The 18,568-nt window shown below is 35.7% G+C and overlaps 1 protein-coding gene across 30 annotated transcripts in view; it reads left to right on the plus strand.

Moving 5' to 3' along the window:
• PPFIBP1 (PPFIA binding protein 1) overlaps positions 1-18,568 on the plus strand; it is a 172,868-nt gene that overhangs the window by 131,500 nt on the left and 22,800 nt on the right. For 6 of the 30 annotated variants that reach the window (XM_081061320.1, XM_081061324.1, XM_081061323.1 and 3 more), the window contains 7 exons: positions 581-694; positions 1,818-1,949; positions 5,863-5,955; positions 6,255-6,347; positions 7,747-7,861; positions 11,218-11,279; positions 15,981-16,065. In XM_081061320.1, the coding sequence (XP_080917446.1) occupies positions 581-694; positions 1,818-1,949; positions 5,863-5,955; positions 6,255-6,347; positions 7,747-7,861; positions 11,218-11,279; positions 15,981-16,065 (694 nt within the window). Of the gene's footprint in view, positions 1-580; positions 695-1,817; positions 1,950-5,862; positions 5,956-6,254; positions 6,348-7,746; positions 7,862-9,501; positions 9,535-11,217; positions 11,280-15,980; positions 16,066-18,568 lie in introns of all 30 variants that reach the window. The other 24 variants (XM_081061307.1, XM_081061311.1, XM_081061310.1 and 21 more) reach the window with 7 other exon arrangements.

Here is an 18,568-nt window from a genome sequence, read left to right on the forward strand (position 1 = left end):
GCTGGTGATTGTTAGAGGAAAACAGAGATTTGCAATAAGCACTGAGGATGGAGGACTAACCCACTGACTCTTCGTGGACCTTTGAGTTACACGTTGGCTTTGAACACATTTTTGAACCATGTGGTCATGAAAGATATCATGGAATTTGAATTTTCTGGATTTTTAAAAAATTCTTCATGAAGTAACAAACTTGAATCGTCCTTGTTAACTTCTCTTTCAAACATTAACTCCATTTCCTCTCTTAGTCTCTAATATTACCTCCCACCCTCACCCCGTGCCCTAAAAAGGTAATTTATATACATGCTCTATCATAAATGGCTGAAATGGTTTTAACCTATAAAGCATTGTGCATCCCCAGTCAGCCCTAACTTTCTTAAAAACCGAATAAGAGTCCTTAGGTCAACAAGCATCACATAAGGAGGAGTGTGAAGGGCTGCTGACTTATTAATTCTCAGAAATTTTTTTTACAACCGAATGAGGGGTTGACAGCATTCCAGTTCTTATTCTATTTAGAGAAATAAAGGTTGTAGTGGGACCCAAATTCTTCCTAATCCATTGTACTATTTTGCTTTAAATACAGGTAAGTGTGTTAACAGACCAGGTAGAGGCACAGGGGGAGAAGATTCGAGATTTGGAGTTTTGTCTTGAAGAGCACAGAGAGAAGTTGAATGCCACAGAGGAAATGCTGCAGCAGGTATGTACAAAGCTAGCCCCCTGGTGGGATTTTCCTGCTGAACTATTTGAGATGCTACATTTATATGTCATGTTCGCTCTGTTAATTTTGTGATTCACTTAGACTGATATATTTTAAGCAAAAACCTAGAATAACAGGGTCTGAAACATACATACAATAAAAAGTGTTCATGTAATTAAAATCTGGCATAAAATGTTAATAGGATTGTAGGTAATTTTAACTTTCTACTTTATGGTTTCATATGGTTTCTTAATTACTAGCCATGAGCATATTTTTATGGTTAAGAAAAGAGATAAGTACCATATATGACCTTTATTAAAAAAAAAAAAATCTTGTGTGCGCACGCGTGCACACACACGGGGCTCATATATGAGAGATCTTATAATATAATGGACGGAGTACACACTGGAGTGAGGTTGTTTAGGTTTGAGTCCCTGCTGTGCCATTTCCTTGCTGTACAACTTTTGGCAAATTCTTAACCTCTCTGTTCTCAGTTTTCTCATCTGTTGAATAAGGGTAATCCATGTTATCCTTATGAGTTTGTAATTCATGAGCTTTTGAGTATCAAATAGCTAAATACATGTCAGAACAGTGCCTGGCACATAGCGAATATATCATCATCATTATTATCATCAGTGTTATCATTAGCCTTCAGAATATATAAGGTTTACATATGTGTGTGTCTACCAGGGGTGCCAAAAAATGTATACAAATGGACACTTTGGTCAATGTTGCTCAAGCGGTAGTTCGCCATAATCAGAAATGTCTGGACGCTGATGGTAACCACTTTGAGCATCTCTTGTAATTTCAGAAACCAAATGTAACTTATATTCATCTTTTGTTGTCGGTATATATTGAGTATTGCAATTTTAAAACAGTTTTCCTTTCTTAAAATGTATCTACATTTTTTTGGCACCCTCTGTATGTATATAGTATGTCTCCCCAATAAGCAGACATGTGTTTAGTTCTACTGAATGAAGGTTAACTGAATGGTATCTATTTAGTAATTAATCTTCATCACATACTCTACTTGATAGTTACAGTTTTGTAATCATAAGTGAGACACATCCATATGTAACTATTTATAATAAAAAACTTTTGAATGGATCACAAATTCTAATAGGAGCTTCTGAGTAGGACATCCTTAGAAACTCAGAAGTTGGATCTGATGGCTGAAATATCTAACTTGAAGTTAAAACTGACGGCTGTAGAGAAGGACAGGTTGGATTATGAAGACAGGTTCAGAGACACAGAGGTAAGTAGCACCCTCTCTTTATATACATATACATACACATGCGTGTGTGTGTGTGTGTGTGTGTGTGTGTGTGTGTGTGTTTATTGCATACACATATATTCCTAGAGCAAGGTGAAGTTCCTTGGAGGGGTGAAGGGGAGACAGTTAATTACTGTGTGTCCTCCATCGTCTGTGCTTCTTTTTAAGGATCAACTTTAATTGCATTGACTTTTTATCACTAAATGCTAATGGCAATTTTTATTTTGAGACTTTTGATGTGAAATATTAATCCTTTCATTAGCCTTTAGAAAGATATTTGGAGCTTCTGTCTTTCTGTCTGTCCATCCATACTGATTTCTTCGTTGTGGAAATAATGAGTTTAAGTGCCTGATTTACTAGTAATTCTTTAAGCACACTGATTATTTACTACATACTAAATAGATTTTTAAATGTGTGTAGAGAACATGCTTTCATTATAAAATCATAAAAATAACATTTTTAGAGATTATTTAATTTGGCCTTCTACTTTTGGCTATTCCACCCATAAATCATTCTAATTAAATAAAGCTCACTATATTTTTGTGAAATTCAGGGTAGATTCTCCAACTTTAAGTACCCATTTTTGTTGTTGTTGTTGTTAGTATATATTAAGGCTAAACATGCTTTCTTGTTTGTCCTACCTAGTTTATTGTTAATCCAGGTCTTCTAGTTTATTGCTTATTGTTTTTTGCAGGGGCATATCCATTTGATATCTATTTATCTGAAAAGAACTATAAAGGGCTGCAGAAATTCCTTCTCTCCTAGGGCCATCTCTTCTGTTTTTTTTTCCTCCTATTTTGTTTCTTTGGTTGGGGTATGGAGAGGTGTCATACTGGATTAGAAAATGGGTACTAAGAAAGAGAAAGGAGAAGAAATCATTACTTCTTTTTCCTCTCTATCTTTAATTCAAACATTTATTTCATGCTGACTACATATCATCACAACATGAGATACATTACATATATTATCCACTGTATGAAAGCCCTTCACAGATTTGAATTGAATGAGATTTACTCCATTGCTGTTTTAAAAATTAAATTTTCTGTCAAAGATGTAACTATAATGGATACTCTTTGTGTATGTATTACTTCCTCGGTAAGAAAAGGAAATCCCTAACTTGGTTCCTGTTTTAATCTTAAAAAACTTTTTGTCAATCACCTGTATGAGCATGTTTCTCACTTGACTGAGACTGGGGCTCTTGAAACTTAGAAAGTTATCCAGTTTCTTTAAAATTTTGATTTTTTTGCTTTCTTAAAAAATCTGTTTGGATAGTTCCCACTTTTCCCGTATTGTCATTCCCTGACGCCACAGTTCTTGCATAACACAATAGAATTCAGTCAACAGGTGGATGACACAGGAGGGCGCTAACTCTGATGCAGGTAAAGAAATTACAGTTTTTGGGGATCAACAGGTGACCTTTCACATTATATACACAAAGTTTAGGGGCTATATTAACCTGCATGACTGTGGTGAATTTTGATATGAGATATTAACCAAACATCAGGATTTGATTGAAGTAGATGTTTCATGATTTTTATTATGAGACTGCCTCTTCCCTAGAGCAATATTTACCTCTCGAGTTTGTTTGTGGTTTTATAAAACTTTTTTACCCGGTCCTTCCTTGCTTCAGTCATGCATTCTCAAACATGCAAAGTGATCTTGTAAACAACTTCCAGTAAACTCAATCCTGACAATTTTCTAATATTCAACACTTGGTAAAATGTAGCATGAACATACCCAGAGGTTATAGGATGTTTGGTAATATTTGTTATATATGAAAATAGTCATCAAAATTAAAACAATTGAATATGCTCATTTTCCTATTAAGGTTCCCTTGATAACAATAAAATATTTTCTTGGCTGTTTCATGAATCCCAAATTCTTTAACTTTATCTTAGAATTTTAGATTATTTAGATATTAGGTTCTAAGAAAATATTGGAGTGGGAAAGAAATATAGGTACTTCCAAAGATTGAGGTAAAACTTTTGAAACCTTGGAAGTTTGAGGACCTGCGTGTTCCAGGAATTGCTGATAGGAAATGGTTAGCATTATTCAACAGTGCCCCCTTCTGGTAATGGCACAGATGTTAGAAATTGAGTTTCTCTGAAAGAGTTTTCTGGAAGGGAAAAGGGGGAGGTAACAGATTTTCTTTTTAAAAAGGACTGAACTTCTGGTAACAAATTAGTTGGAAATAATTTGTATTTCATTTTTTAAAGTTTCATATTAAGGAGCTATTTCCAGCTTTTCCAGTTTGAGTTGTCGTGGGGATTTATGATTTTTTTCATGTTGGAGACTTACATTCATATTTACAGTGTTACCACAAAGGATATTTGGGTAATTTTTTAAAAGAAAAATAAACTCACTTTATAATTTTATTTTTTTCAATTGTTTCTTCTTTGCAAACTGCTACTACTTTTAAAGAAAGTGGTAAACTAAAACAGTATCATATATGAATTCATGGCTGTTTAACAATGAGAAAGCGGGAAAATATATATTTAAAAGACCAGATTGATGAAGGAAGATCACTAAGAACTCATATTATGCAAGGATGATTAATAAATGAGAGATAATAAATGGGAGAAGCTGACTTTTTTCTTGAAGTTGAATTCTGAACTTGTAGATAAGGTATCATAATTAAAATGTTGTTAAATAATGTCAAACAGTCCTTGACCTCATTTGTAAAAGAGAAAATAAATGGCTTCTTATTGAAACATTAATAATAATAATTATGATAATTAATATTAATAAGTAATTATTATATAATAATTCTAGATAATACTTTATTTTACAAAAAAAACAGTTAAAACAGTTTAAAAACTTGTGGATTTTCTGGGAAGTGTTATTCACAATAGCATCCCTTTTTTCAGCCTTTGTGAGGTTAAACCATTACACTTAGACGTTTAGAGTAATCTGTCATTAATAAAGTTGTATTTCTTATAGCATTGTTCTGTGGGGTTTCTTTATGGCATTCTTATATAATTCTGTTCTGTCATTCATGAATTTGTGTCTCAGAAGTAAATGTCTTGAAAAAGAGAGGGACAAAAAACTAACTATTGGTGGGGTCTTCATGGCTTGGAGTAAAAAAAAAATCATCTCCTTCACAGAGTGTTTGAGTCTTTCCTTTGGAGGAGTTGGTATTAGGGCATTCTCATTTCCTTTTCCTAGACTCCAGGCTCTGGACAAAATATGTCACTGTTTCTCAGAATATTTAGACAAATTTTATAAGCAAATCAGTTTGTTTTAAAAAGTGGTGGTAGGAAAGGTGTCATAGTATTTGTATTAGCATTATGAAAACATACAGATTGCTTTCTTTTTCACTTTCCAAATATAAAATTATATTATGATACTGAATATATTTGTAAACGACAGGGCCCTCACCCATCTCAAGTTGAGAATCTTTGGTTTAAAGGATTTAAATTTCATTCCATTCTCCCAGATGGGGTTGATGAACAATCTGTATTTTGTAGACAAATGAAGAAATTATAAAAAATATTTTTATGAACATCCACCATATTTCTGAAAAGGCCCTGAAAGTACTAGGTTTTACTAGAGAAAATTTCTCTGGTTTATTTTAAAACCAGAGAGTTCCGTATAGTGAAGTTTAGTCTAGAAATATCTAATGAATGGTAGTGATTAGCTACCTTTCTTAATCAAAATCCGTCACCTTTTATTTTCATAATCCCATCGTCGTAGGGCAAAGGCATTAGGAATTCAAAGCATGGAAAGATTCCTTAGTTCTCAGGGAGAAACATTTGTTTCTGTTTGTCTGATCTAATTCATACAACTTGAACCAAGATTTGAGATGTTGATTTAAGATTTCCGTGCTGTTATTTCAGTATAGATAAGTGTGTTACCACTTTCCTAATGTATTTCCTTGTTCTTTTTGGACCGACAGGGGCTAATGCAGGAGATTAATGAATTGAGGTTAAGAGTCAGTGAAATGGATAATGAGCGACTTCAGTATGAAAAAAAGCTGAAATCAACCAAAGTAAGTTTTCTCAATGGCAAAAAATTTTAAATAAAGAGCTCCACTGCTTATCTATGATCAATATCAATATAAAGAAGGTATTTTACAAGTGAATGAAATTTTTCTCCAAGCTTGGAGACTTTCTTGATTTAAGCACTGTTACTCTCAATAAAAATGGGGAATTAACTAAGCTGATGGAATATAATTTGTCATTTCTCTTAATAATCTAACCTCCTTTATAAACGGATACTGTTTTCCTGGTTATTTAGCTTGTCTTTTTCTGTCTGTAGTTTTCTTTCACTCCTCTGTCTCTCTACCAGTCTTTAATGGCCAAACTTTCTAGCATGAAAATCAAGGTGGGTCAGATGCAGTATGAAAAGCAGCGGATGGAACAAAAATGGGAGTCCCTGAAGGTGTAGTAGACATTGGGTAATGGGGTCCATGGCTTGTTGCTTTCTGGCTTGTGTTGTTTTGCTGTGGTGGTGTTTTTAGTAGTTTGTGCATTCATTTTGTGTATGTGTCCACCTGGTTTTTGAAAAATACATTTAAAGCTGGTTTAAGGGACAATGTGATCCCTAATTTGTTTTCAGAAACATATGAAATAATTAGTAAAAAATAATAAACAGGTAAATAAAAATACTTGTTTATAAATTAAAGCTTACTCTCTTAGACTATCTGAGATCCAAACAAGGTAAAATAATTGCAAAAGTTCACCTGCGAAAGAATTCTGTTTCATATCAATAGTAGACACTGCTGTCATTTTTTGGGAATTTCTTAAAGGTAAATGTATACAATAGTTAACTATATCATGGCAGTGAATAGGAATTACTGCTTAGAAGAAGCACAATGAGAACGGGGCAACACTTCTTGCCAGTGCTAATGAAAATGTCTTGTTTGGTGTCCTCTCCTACCGTAAGTTAAAACTATAGGGTCACTTCTTAGCTTAATTGGAGGGTCTTCTTCACATAGTACTAAATGCAATATATATCTTTAGAGACTGAAAATAAGATGTGTTATTGAAAATAAACGTGCATTTATTAGCATTGCATAGTTTTATTTTTCTGTGTTAAATACATTCAGCAAAACTTAATTGCTAAGCTAATTCTTTACCAAAATGAAAATGAAGATTAAAACATTAGTAAATAGTAAAAAATTAGTAAATTGGACTTGGAATCTTTCGTAGTTGTGTAGTTAAAAAAGAGACAGAACTTCAAATTAGTTTTCTAAATCTATTTTGTTTTCCCATTCTAGGAGATTCTGTTCTCTTATCTTAGTAATTACTGAGGATGAATTATTTAATCCCATGATTTGGCTAAAATTGTTTATCACCTACTTCTTTCCCATTAATTAAGCTGTACCTTAAGGGAAGCTGAGTGCCATCTTGAAATGCTGATAAATGTCAAACAAGTCTTAATATGTATGTTCCAATTTGCACTTTATTTCGCTTTTATGACGCTAAACACCTAATTTGATTATCTTGTTTGATTAACTTGGTCAGATTCTTTATTTAACATAAGATAGAAACCTTAGGGCTACCCTAGTTCTAATTACGCTTTCAAAAGTTTCTTTTTAATTTGTTCACAAAAAAACTTGAAATAATTATACCATAGTAATTATATATTAGACTTTTATTAATTGTCTTGCTTTCTGCTTGTCATTGCCATTGTCTGATTTCTGAAGTTTGTGTCTAAATTCTTGTGGTTTTTTTTTGTTTCATTCACAAAAACTAATTATTGACTTATGAACATACTCTCTGAACATATTCTCTTTTAGTCATAATCTACTCTTTTTAAATGAATTTGTCATTTGTAGGATGAACTGGCATCTTTGAAAGAGCAACTAGAAGAGAAGGAATCTGAAGTAAAAAGGCTACAAGAAAAATTGTTTTGCAAGATGAAAGGAGAAGGGATTGAAATTTTTGATCGAGGTAAGAATATATATTTAATATTGGTTATCTTATTTTATTAAAATCCTCCAAGATCCATCAAAGAAACTGATGTTAGTTGGTGTATAATTTTAGCATCATAGAAAGAGAAGAGTAGCAGAAGCCATCTAGGCCGAAGACCACAGGGAATCCTCCAAGACCCTTTCCTGTGCCTGGGTTCTATAAACTTCCTCGTCAGCAGCTGGAGAAGGACAACTCTGTACTTTATTGGGTGTTTATTTTAGATTACTAACTTATAAAGTGTCATCATGGGAGAGTTCTCATCCAAATTGCAATACAAGGGAGTGTCAAAAAGAATTAAAAGGAATTATTACTATGTCCCAAGATTATGTCCCTCTAAACTGAACTAGAAACAGTGTTTAGAAACCTTGTCTGCCCTGATGAGAGAAGTGAGGAAAGGCTCTGTATCTTTGGAAAAAATAATGAAAATTTCTTACCATGCATTGAGCCCTTGACCTTCTTGAAAGCAAAAGTAGGCTAATCTTGTTTTTAGAAAAATGCATGAATTTATTCAAAAATTGTTTTCATGATTGAGGAGGTTTGTCCTGGATGTTATATAGACAAAAATTTCTAATAATACAGGTTATACTTGAGAGAAAATAACTTGAATGAAATGTATTGTTTTTCATTTATTTGGAAATATAAATACACATAACATCTGACAACACTAAATCATATTTAACCTGTCTTTGTTATTACAAATGATTACTGTGGCAAAAGCAACTTTTGATTCATTTGAAACAAAACAAATTCCATTTACTGTAGCTTTGGTACATTTTTGTCTCTTGTGTGAACATTAGTATTTTTATTGTCTGTTCAATGAGGGGCTTGAGTTAAATTATCTCTAAAGTCTTCTTGGCTCTAGAATACCCTGGCTTTCCATACTTGTAGGTATCACAGTTTCCTCTCCATCAGAAAACTCAATTCATCAAACATTGAGAAAAATAGATTGTTTGGCATATATAGAATTTTATGTTCTCAAAGGACAGTTGTGCTACCCTAAGTCTGATCCAAGGATTGGTACCCGTCTCAACTGCTTGTTACCTACCAGTGCACAACCAGATAAATACAGGGATTGAGAGCCAGTATTCAGCAACTTCACGGCAATCTGATCTTGACATAACATCTAACTGCACGATCAGTGCCCTCATCTCGTTGAATAGGAGACAGACCATTTCAGGGTTATTGAAGCTGAGTGGTGAGTTGAATGTGACATAAGCAATATACTAGTCACATTCAGGAGGGCCATATATTGAACTGTGATGGAAATGTAAAGAAAAGGCAACGCAACATTAACTGACTTTTCATCACATACAGTGTAAGAAGCACTTGTACTCCAAGTTTAATACGAGAAAACGAAGGTTCAGAAAGGTGAAGTTACAGAGATAGTGACTCAGATATAGATCTTCTGATTAATTTCATCAGATTCTCTTCAACCTTACACAAAGCATTAGGTAGTATAGTGCCAGTCCTAACGTCACAAAATAAGGCTTAATATTCAGTCTTTATGAGGTTAGAGACTCTATTTTAGGTAAAAGCAGATGAAATAATAGTGCTTTGATAAAAATATTACTTATTGTTGTAATGTATGCTAACACAATTCAATGGGTTTTCCTGCACAGATGAAAATTTTAAAAAGAAGCTCAAAGACAAAAGTAAGGTTTTTGGTGTATTTCCATCAGCCCTTACATTCACCAAAAGTACTACTTGGACTGTTCTTTGCATGTGTTTTAAAACATTTCTCTCACCAGCGATATAAAGTTGCTTCATCTATAAGCTCTCCATTTCTTCAGAGTGTACAAAATAGAGGGTAAACAAACAATAAAAAAGGAATAAAAGGTGGTTTTGCAGATTCTATCTGATTCAGCTCGTTTGCTCTACAGGATACAGCAGGGCACCCAGAATGGTAGAGGGGAAAAACCATTTTCTCTATGGCCCAGGGGATACGGCATCAGAGGAGAAAATAATGTTTATATTCCTATGGAAACCTACTGTTTCTAAGACTTACCATGGTTGACAGATTATATTAAACTTTGCTTTTCAATGTTTTGTAGCCCACTTTTTCACTGAGCTCTACATTAGGCGTTTTTTTAAAACATACCCTCTTGCTGTGACAAAAGAGATTGTACCCAGGTTGATTCATGGAGCCTGGATTATTTAATGCAGCATAAAGATAAATCCTTAATGGGCTTTTTCCTCCAGACATTTAATTCTTAAATCAAGGGACTGTGCCTTTAGGGAAAAAAAGGCAATTCTTGTAAAACATACCTTAATTGAAAATGTTATACTGTGTTGAATGATGCTGCATCATTGTTTTAAAAATTATCTTTAGTAGTTTTTTTTCCTCAAAAGTAGACAACTTCAGTTAATTTTTTGTTGTTTCAATTTTTCAAATTTATGATTTCATTCTAGGTTACCTTTTTATCTTTAAAATATTTGTTTTTGTTAATAAAGTTACATGCTTTTGTATTTGAATATCAAATTTTAAGGAAAGTCATGTTTATCTTACTTTGGCCTTTATGTTTTAAAATACAGAGGGTGCCCAAACAATGTATACACGTTTTAAGAAAGGAAAAAACTATTAAAATTGTAATACTCAATATATTACATACTGATAACAAAAGATGAATACAAGTCACGTTTGACTTCTGCAATTACAAGAGGTGCTCAAAGTGGTTGCCATCAGCATCCAGACACTTCTGATTATGGCGAACTACTCCTTGAGCAACGTTGACCAAAGTGTCTACTAGTATACATTTTTTTGGCACCCCAGGTAATATTGGAAATGAAGTTTATAGATGAAGCAAAGTACTTAATATCCTTCTGTATTGAACCTACAACCAGCTTCTTAGCATGAATTCTCATGTAAACATCACATTCCATCAGGCTCTTACCATTTGTGTCTCCATCTTGGTTAAAACTGAATATCATTTGCTCAGCTTTTGTCCTTATGTTTGCCTTGTCCATTGCTTTTACCAACTGCTTTATAGGTTTCTTTTTTGAAAACTCTGTGTTTTTATTGTTACAGCACTGAAATTTCATCTTCAGTGTTCTCATGAAGACTTTATTGTTCTTGCTTTTAGAGAGGGTAGTTAGCTCTCACACTTATTTTCTTTCTGTAATGATGGCTATTCAGGTGAGAGAGGAGAAGGTGTTCATTTTTCAGATTTTTCCCTAAAAGAGAATACGGATGGTGAATATGCCCTTTAAAAGAAAAAAACCAAACACAACAAATCATTAACATCTTTACCTTAAAACATTTCAATCTGAAGGGTCAGTAGCTTATCATTATTGTCACATGTCAACTGACTTCTGATCTGATGTTGTGATATTTTCAGATATTGAAGTACAAAAAATGAAAAAAGCTGTGGAGTCTTTGATGGCAGCAAATGAAGAAAAGGTATCTAGATAAAATTTAAATATTTTAAATGGGGGTTGTAACACCATTTTCAGATCTGCAATCTTGAATTCTTTGTCATTTAAATCACATATTTCCATGTCTTTAAGTTTATTTTCTGGAGACTTTTCATTTTCTTTCTGAACACCTTGTTACCTTGGTTGTTAATGGCAATTAATGGATCGTTTCTCTTCTTGGGCATCTATGGGAGTGCATTCTGCCGCAGGTTGATAAGAAGAGGTCTTTCCAGTAGGTAGCGCTGGAGCATTTTATTTTCTCTTGCCCTGTTCTGGCTTCTCCTGGGTGGGAGTTTTCCTGGGGAGGTGGGCATGTCATCTGTGACCAGGTTGCCTCGGTATCAGGGCACCACCCCTGTGGGAGGACGTGGTGGGCAATGGCGTTCTGAGCCCTGAAATCCCAGTGCTGCGCCTGCAGCCAGATGCAGAGCTGTGCACCTCAGCAGCCCTGAGTGTCTCTGGTGTGACCAGCTGGGAAAGGTGGGGCTGAGTGGGCTGGGAGAAGCTGCTGGTACGTTTGTGGCTTTGTTGTCTTTTGAGTAATGGCTAATGGTGATGGCCAGACGACAGCTGTCACGCCCCTATAGCTCCTCCCTTGTCACTGGAATTAGCCACACTGCATCTGCCGCCCAGGAACTCTCTCTCCAGTTCTCGGGGCTATAGATATTCTGCTCTTTAATCTGACACTGCTACTGTTTTTTTTCTGGGGCCTGCTACTAGCTCTGGGAGGGTACAGGGAGGTGAGGTCTGGGAGGTTGGGGGCAGGCAGCCAGGCTCTGTGGCTTTGCTTTCTACCTAGCAGTGTGGGCTATTAGACTGCAGTTGTCGCCCTATTGTGTGCAGTGTTTGCCCTGAGGTCTCTGCTCTGATCACTGGGCTCAGCCATATTATATGCTGATCCCTCAGACAGAATTGCTAGGGGTGCAGAGAGTGCACCTGCAGTCTCACTCCTCCCCTGTCCTGGGATGGCAGTGAGCTCTGCGCTGTGTCCTGCGGATCCCATCTCTGCATTTCTCCCTTCCCTCCTCTCCTGCTCACCTTGATTTGCCCACCTTCAACTTTTTCCGTGTGCTCATGTCTCAGATGTGTTTGTATGTCACGTAGGGAATCCTTTGTTGAATCATAGCTGTTGAATTTGTTGTAACTTCAAGGAGAGTTATTAAAGACCACCCCTCACACTGCCATGTTTCTGACGTCCATAACACCATTTTGATCATTTCATGCATACCCTGAATACTACTGACATTAAGGGGTAAGCAGTCTCCTTTCCTGCCCGAATGTGCCCACTCTCAGTAGTCACAGTTGTAATTATAGCTGGAATGGAGATCAGTAGCTCCACTGAGAATTTTCTCTTCCCTCCCCCCAATGAATTGAGAGATGTTTGAGCTATCAGATCAGTTCTTTATATTCAGGCGACAAATGTGAGAAAGGTTATAGTACATAGCACATCCTTTCTGTGGTCACTGGAAATTCTGGGCTACCATATGAACTCTGAAGGAGGTAGGTAGCCCATGACAACTTCAGCTTCATAGTAATGTCGATTTTTCATATACATACTATCTTCTTCACATTCCTGGCGTCTTTCACATCTGAGATTATCTCTGCTTTCCTGAGTGGTGAGATGCCAGAAAACAGAGGCACAGACACCATGAAATCAAGTATGGCTCCAGGCTTTGTGCTAGCTGTGTTGGCCTAACGCCAGTGTCTCCAGTCTGTTCATTTCCTCTGGTTGTGTCTCCTCACTTCATCCTAAGAGCAGAGCCGCAGTTACCCTACTAAGGAAATGTGTTTCTTCATGGCTTATCTGACCAGATGTGTATCCAGCAGGAAGCAACAGTCGGGTTCAACTCCTGTCATCAGAACTGCTCTCCCCTCATGTCCCTTAATGAATAAAAGAGGGAAGCATTTTCCCAAGAAGAGTAATTTGAAGGAAGTGAAAAATGAGCACATGACAAAAGAATTTCGTCTTGATCTTTTTCTCTCATCATAAGTTTTTTTCTTCTTTTCTTGCCTACACTGTTTTATTAGTCTATTTTTACTTTTTGTTCTCTTTATGTGATCTTTATTCCATGAAAATAAACTCATTGTTCTACCCACCCACCCACATATAGTGTGTGTGTGTGTGTGTGTGTGTGTGTGTACATATACACAGAGGGTGCCAAAAAATGCATACACATTTTAAGAAAGGAAAAAACTATATTAAAATTGTAATACTAAATATATGCTTATAACAAAAGATGAATACAAGTCATGTGTATACATTTTTTGGCAAGCCCGCCCCCCCCCCCCCACACACACTGGGGGTGCCAAAAAAATGTGTACAAGTGGACACTTTGGTCAACGTTGCTCAAGCAGTAGTTTGCTATAATCAGAAGTGTCTGGACACCGATGGTAACCACTTTGAGCACCTCCTGTAATTGCAGAAGTCAAACGTGACTTGTATTCATCTTTTGTTGTCGGTATATATTGAATATTACAATTTTAATAGTTTTTTCCTTTCTTAAAATGTGTGTACATTTTTTTGGCACCCTGTGTGTGTGTGTGTGTGTGTGTGTGTGTATTCCTTGTTGCTAGTCTTTGCCACTATTGAATAAAAATAAAGTCATTAGCAAGCTCCCCACAGAGAGAGCTTTTCTTTGAAAAAAAGTCATCAAAATTCATTTTAATTTCTCTTCCTCAAAAAGCAACAATAACAAAACTCTCAGTGGTGAATGAGGGCTTGTTAGATGCTCAAATGCTATAGGAGCACCAAGCGTGGCATAAATTCTTGGTGGTTTTAGAAGGCTTCAAAGAGGACATATCTGAGCAGATTCTGAGGAAGAGCAAGAGTTCTTCATCAGGAAAATGAAGGCTTCTAGGCAGAGGATCCATAAGTGAACACGTTTTCAAACCCAAGGCTTGTAAGAGCCCAGTGCACGCTGGGAAAGTTCTGGAACATGAGTTACAGTTGGAAGGGATATAAGAGGCTGACAGAAGAGCTGCAGTGAATGGTAGGCAACTTGTATGCTAGGCTAATGATCTGGGGGGTTAACTTGTAGACCTTGGACAGTGACATAATTAAACTACCTCTTTTGAAAGCTAACTCTCTCTGGTGGCAGATGGAGGCAAGAATAAGGAAGGGAGAATGAAGACAGAACAATCAAGAGGCTGTTAAAATAGTCTATAATGAGTAATGAAGAGGGGTTGAAATAAGGCAATGGCAGCAAAATGGTAAGGAGGGAATTGTAGATTTTAGAGATTTTAGAGATTTTAGAGAAATTTACAAGTTAACAAGATTTTTAAATCTTTGGATTTGAGAGCAGTATGTTTTTGGTTTGTACAAATGAAGGCTCCCTCCAAGAGTTAATGGTATCCAAGCAGAGGTTGAAGTACTGGGGGCAAATAATGAGCTTCATTTTATATATATGTTCAATTTGATGTGTTCATGGAACATTTAAAAGGAGATTTCTTATAGAAAGTTGGAAAATGCTTCTAAATTTTAGGATTAATGTAGAATTATAGATTGGTAGGGAGTGAATCTCATCAATTTTAGGAGAAATATAGAGCTGTAGATTGGTAGGAACTAAACTGTAGTTGATGTATCAGTTAGCTTTTGCTTCAGGACGAATCACATTTATTGTTTCTCATACTTCTGTGGGTTGGCTAGGTGGCTCTTCTGATCTGGATTGGCATAGCTAATGTCTGCAGTTAGTCAGTAGCTGGGGTGGGGCTGGATGATGTGACTCACATGTCTGGTGATGACAGACTGGTCTCGGTTGGCCCCAGTTGCGATGTCTCTTCTCTAAATGGTCTCTCATCTTCCAATAGACTACCCTATGCTTCTTAACATAGTGGCCTTAGTGTTCCCTAGAGCAGCAAGAGAGAGCAAACCCCAGTGCGCAAATACTTTTCAAGCCTTTGCTTGAACCACATTTGTTGATATCTCATTGGTCAATGCAGGCCACATGGTCAACCCCTAAATCAGCATGGGAGGAGCGGGGGAGCTCACTTTTATTATCTACCAGGGTGAGGGTTTGGGAAAAGAGAAGAGGGTAAAGGACAAAAACCTTGAAACTCTACATTTTATAGTATGGGTTGGGTAGATAGTGGGACTTTTGGAAATAGACTATGTATCTGGTCAAGGGATTGAGAAATTGAAGTAGAAGAAAAGAAAGTAGGAAGAAAAGTAAAAGAAGAAAAGAGTGTTGTCAATCGATTGCCAAATACAGGTCGTTAGAAAAAGGATAAAAAGACTCCTTGTTTTTATTAAATAGAAGGTCTCTGATGACTAATTGAAGCAATGCTGGTGGAGTGTTTAGAGAAGGGAAAACCCAGGTGGTGATGAATGACAGCTGATAAAGGCAGCAGGTACAGATCTTTTTTCCACGACTTGATATATGTATAGGTTAGGGAGGAGAGTGATTAAAGTTGATTTTTTTCTTGGTTTTTTGTTTTGTATCTTATTACCTTGTTTTGTTTTTGTTTTTTAAAGATGGCAGCTGAAGGATAGGATCTCTAAATTTAGAGGTACTTTTTCTATATCTCTGATGTATGTAGGAAAAATATTCTAGATATTACCAGTTTTACTAAAGTTTAGAAGTATTCTTTGAATAATGTAAATAATTCACGTCTACTTATTCTTTGTGTCGCCATTACTTTTGCTATTCAGAATCATAGTATTAAAGATGATAATTTATTTTATTAATAGGATCGGAAAATAGAAGATCTTCGACAGTGCCTGAACAGGTACAAGAAAATGCAAGATGCAGTGGTACTGGCCCAAGGTAAAAAAGGTAGTATAGCTCTAAAGGTTTTTCTACTTTACTTGATTTTAAGTGGCTGTGAACTTTTACATTTGGCTTGGATTTCTTTCATGGAGCATATCCATTTCCCAAATTAGATAGCTCATTCATTCATTCATTCATTCAAGCAATATTGTTAGGGTTCTGTTCTCTTGGCAGAAACTGTGTAGCTAAAGAGCATACTGTAGATTGGTTGGGCAGGGAGAGCTTTTCTAAGGAGTTCATTAGATAGCATTCCGAAGAAAGAGAGAGAATACAACAGCACATGCAAGAGCTTTTTTTTTGGGGGGGAGGTATGTAGAACTTGGTGTATTTGAGAAGTAAAGGACCAGTGTGACTGGAAGGTAATGAGCAGGGGGAAAAGTAAGATGAGATGATAGAAGTGAGCACTGACTAGGTCTAGGTCATGTAGGTGAAGAATTTGGCTCTTTCTTGGCTCGAGAGATCCACTTAAGGGTCTTAACAAATTAGTGACATGAGCGTTGTAGCAATGGACCTAGTGGGAGGGGAGCAGTGTTGGAAAGACAGAAAACCAAGAGACTCTGGTACTGACAGGAAATATATTTTGGTGTTAGAATGAACGTGATGGTGTGATGAATTAGATGAGGAGAGTGAAGAGGAGCAAAGAATCAAGAAAGATCAACATTTCTGACTAAAGCAATGAGGTGGATAATAGAACCGTTTACCAAGATAGAAAAGCCTAGAGAAGGAACATTTGAATGGTTAAGGGGGATTGTGTTCAGCTTTGAATGTGTTAAGTTAAAAAAAAAAGAGTGAGATATCAAAGTAAAGATTATTATACATTTTGTTGTATTTATTATTATTTTATCTGTAGATGGGCCAGTTGGCTGTCCTCAAATGTGGAAAAGCTTTGGGAGTCATTCAAAACAAAGGAAAACGTTCAGAACTTTGAAAGTTCTCTTGTTTTTTAGCAATGCACAGATGGGATTATTTGCTCTAAAAATAAGCACAGGAAATTAACAAGTCTTGTGTAAGGTACTCAAATTTTGAAATTCCAATTTTAATTTTAATGAGTTCATTAAAAAAATCCTGCTTTGGACCAGAATTATTTGTGGGGGAAAAAAGGGTCTTCATTTTTTTTTTTGTCCACGGGGCCTAGCATATATATATAACTTTATAAATATCTGAATGAGCAAGTATACCTCTAATTATCAGTGTTGACTTAAGGCAGTTCTCATCACTCTACATCTCTATATCTTCAAAAGTGTCTCTCTTTTAAGGAATATTGCAAATTTTCAAGTACTTAGTTTTTACATTAGTTAAAACATTGTTTGATTTTATAGAATCTCAACAGTGTAATTCTTGTGTTTAAAAACCAAGGCAGACCAGATTAATTCCTATAATTAGGCCATATTGTATAGTATTTAAAAAGTAGAAAAAAGGGGTAAAAATCACTTGTAATTGCCCTGGCATGATCACCGTTGGCATTTTCACGTCTTCCTTTCTAGTCTTTTTTTCATGCACATAAATGTGTAGCTAAAAGAGGTAGTTTTAAACCATGTACAGCAGGATAGATTTTCAATCAATTGCAAATGATGTTCTGTTCTTATGAAGAGTTATATAAACAGCGATTTATCACTAGGATTTATATTTAGTTAATTCCCATACAATTCTAATAACACCTATTAATAAATTCTAGTGAAATTAAAGTAAAAGTTTAATAAAACCTAATTTAAGAAGCTATGTCTAATTTAATATCTTTAAACAAGTAAATTATCATTTTTTTATTCAGAGATTAGGGTTTTAAGCATCATTGGGTTTGTTTTTGGTTTTCTTTTATTGGCGATTAATGGGGAACAGTGTGTTTTGCCAGGACCCCACAGGACCCATCAACTCCAGGTCAAATTGTTGTTTTTTTCAATTTTTTTCAATCTAGTTGTAGAGGGTATAGCTCACTGGCCCATGTGGGAATCGAACCGGCAACCTTGGTGTTATGAGCACTGTGCTCTAACCACTGAGCAAACCAGCCTCCCAGCATCATTGTTTTTAAAAGGGAATATCTGGCACCATTTTGTTCAAAACTTAATCCTTTTTATTTCTAGAGATATAAAAAAATTCTGAAGGTGCTGTTTTGCAGGATACGTCATTGTTTTTCCTCATTAGGCTGTTCTTTCCGCTTTAAAATGAATGGCATGAAAGGATCCTCCTGATGGGTCCAAAGGTCGTTAATTTTTTTCTTTCTTTTTTATCCTTTTTATGTTTTTTCAGGGGCACAGTAGTGATGAAAAGTGAGTTGTTTAAATGTGAACTCGGTTGCAGTTCAGGATCAGTTTGTTGTACCATCGCTGGTCTCCTTCAGCTTGGTTATGTCTGAACTGAAATTTGTAAAGCACCACATTTTGAAATAAAATTACAGGAGGATTGTTGAATTAAATTAACTTTTAATTTCTATCCTGTGAGTCCATGATTGCATCTATTAATAGCACTATAAATCAATACCTCTGTTAATACTATTGCTGGATATACACGTGGC

This window comes from Rhinolophus hipposideros (genome assembly GCF_964194185.1).
Source record: "Rhinolophus hipposideros genome assembly, chromosome: 9".
Taxonomy (NCBI): domain Eukaryota; kingdom Metazoa; phylum Chordata; class Mammalia; order Chiroptera; family Rhinolophidae; genus Rhinolophus; species Rhinolophus hipposideros.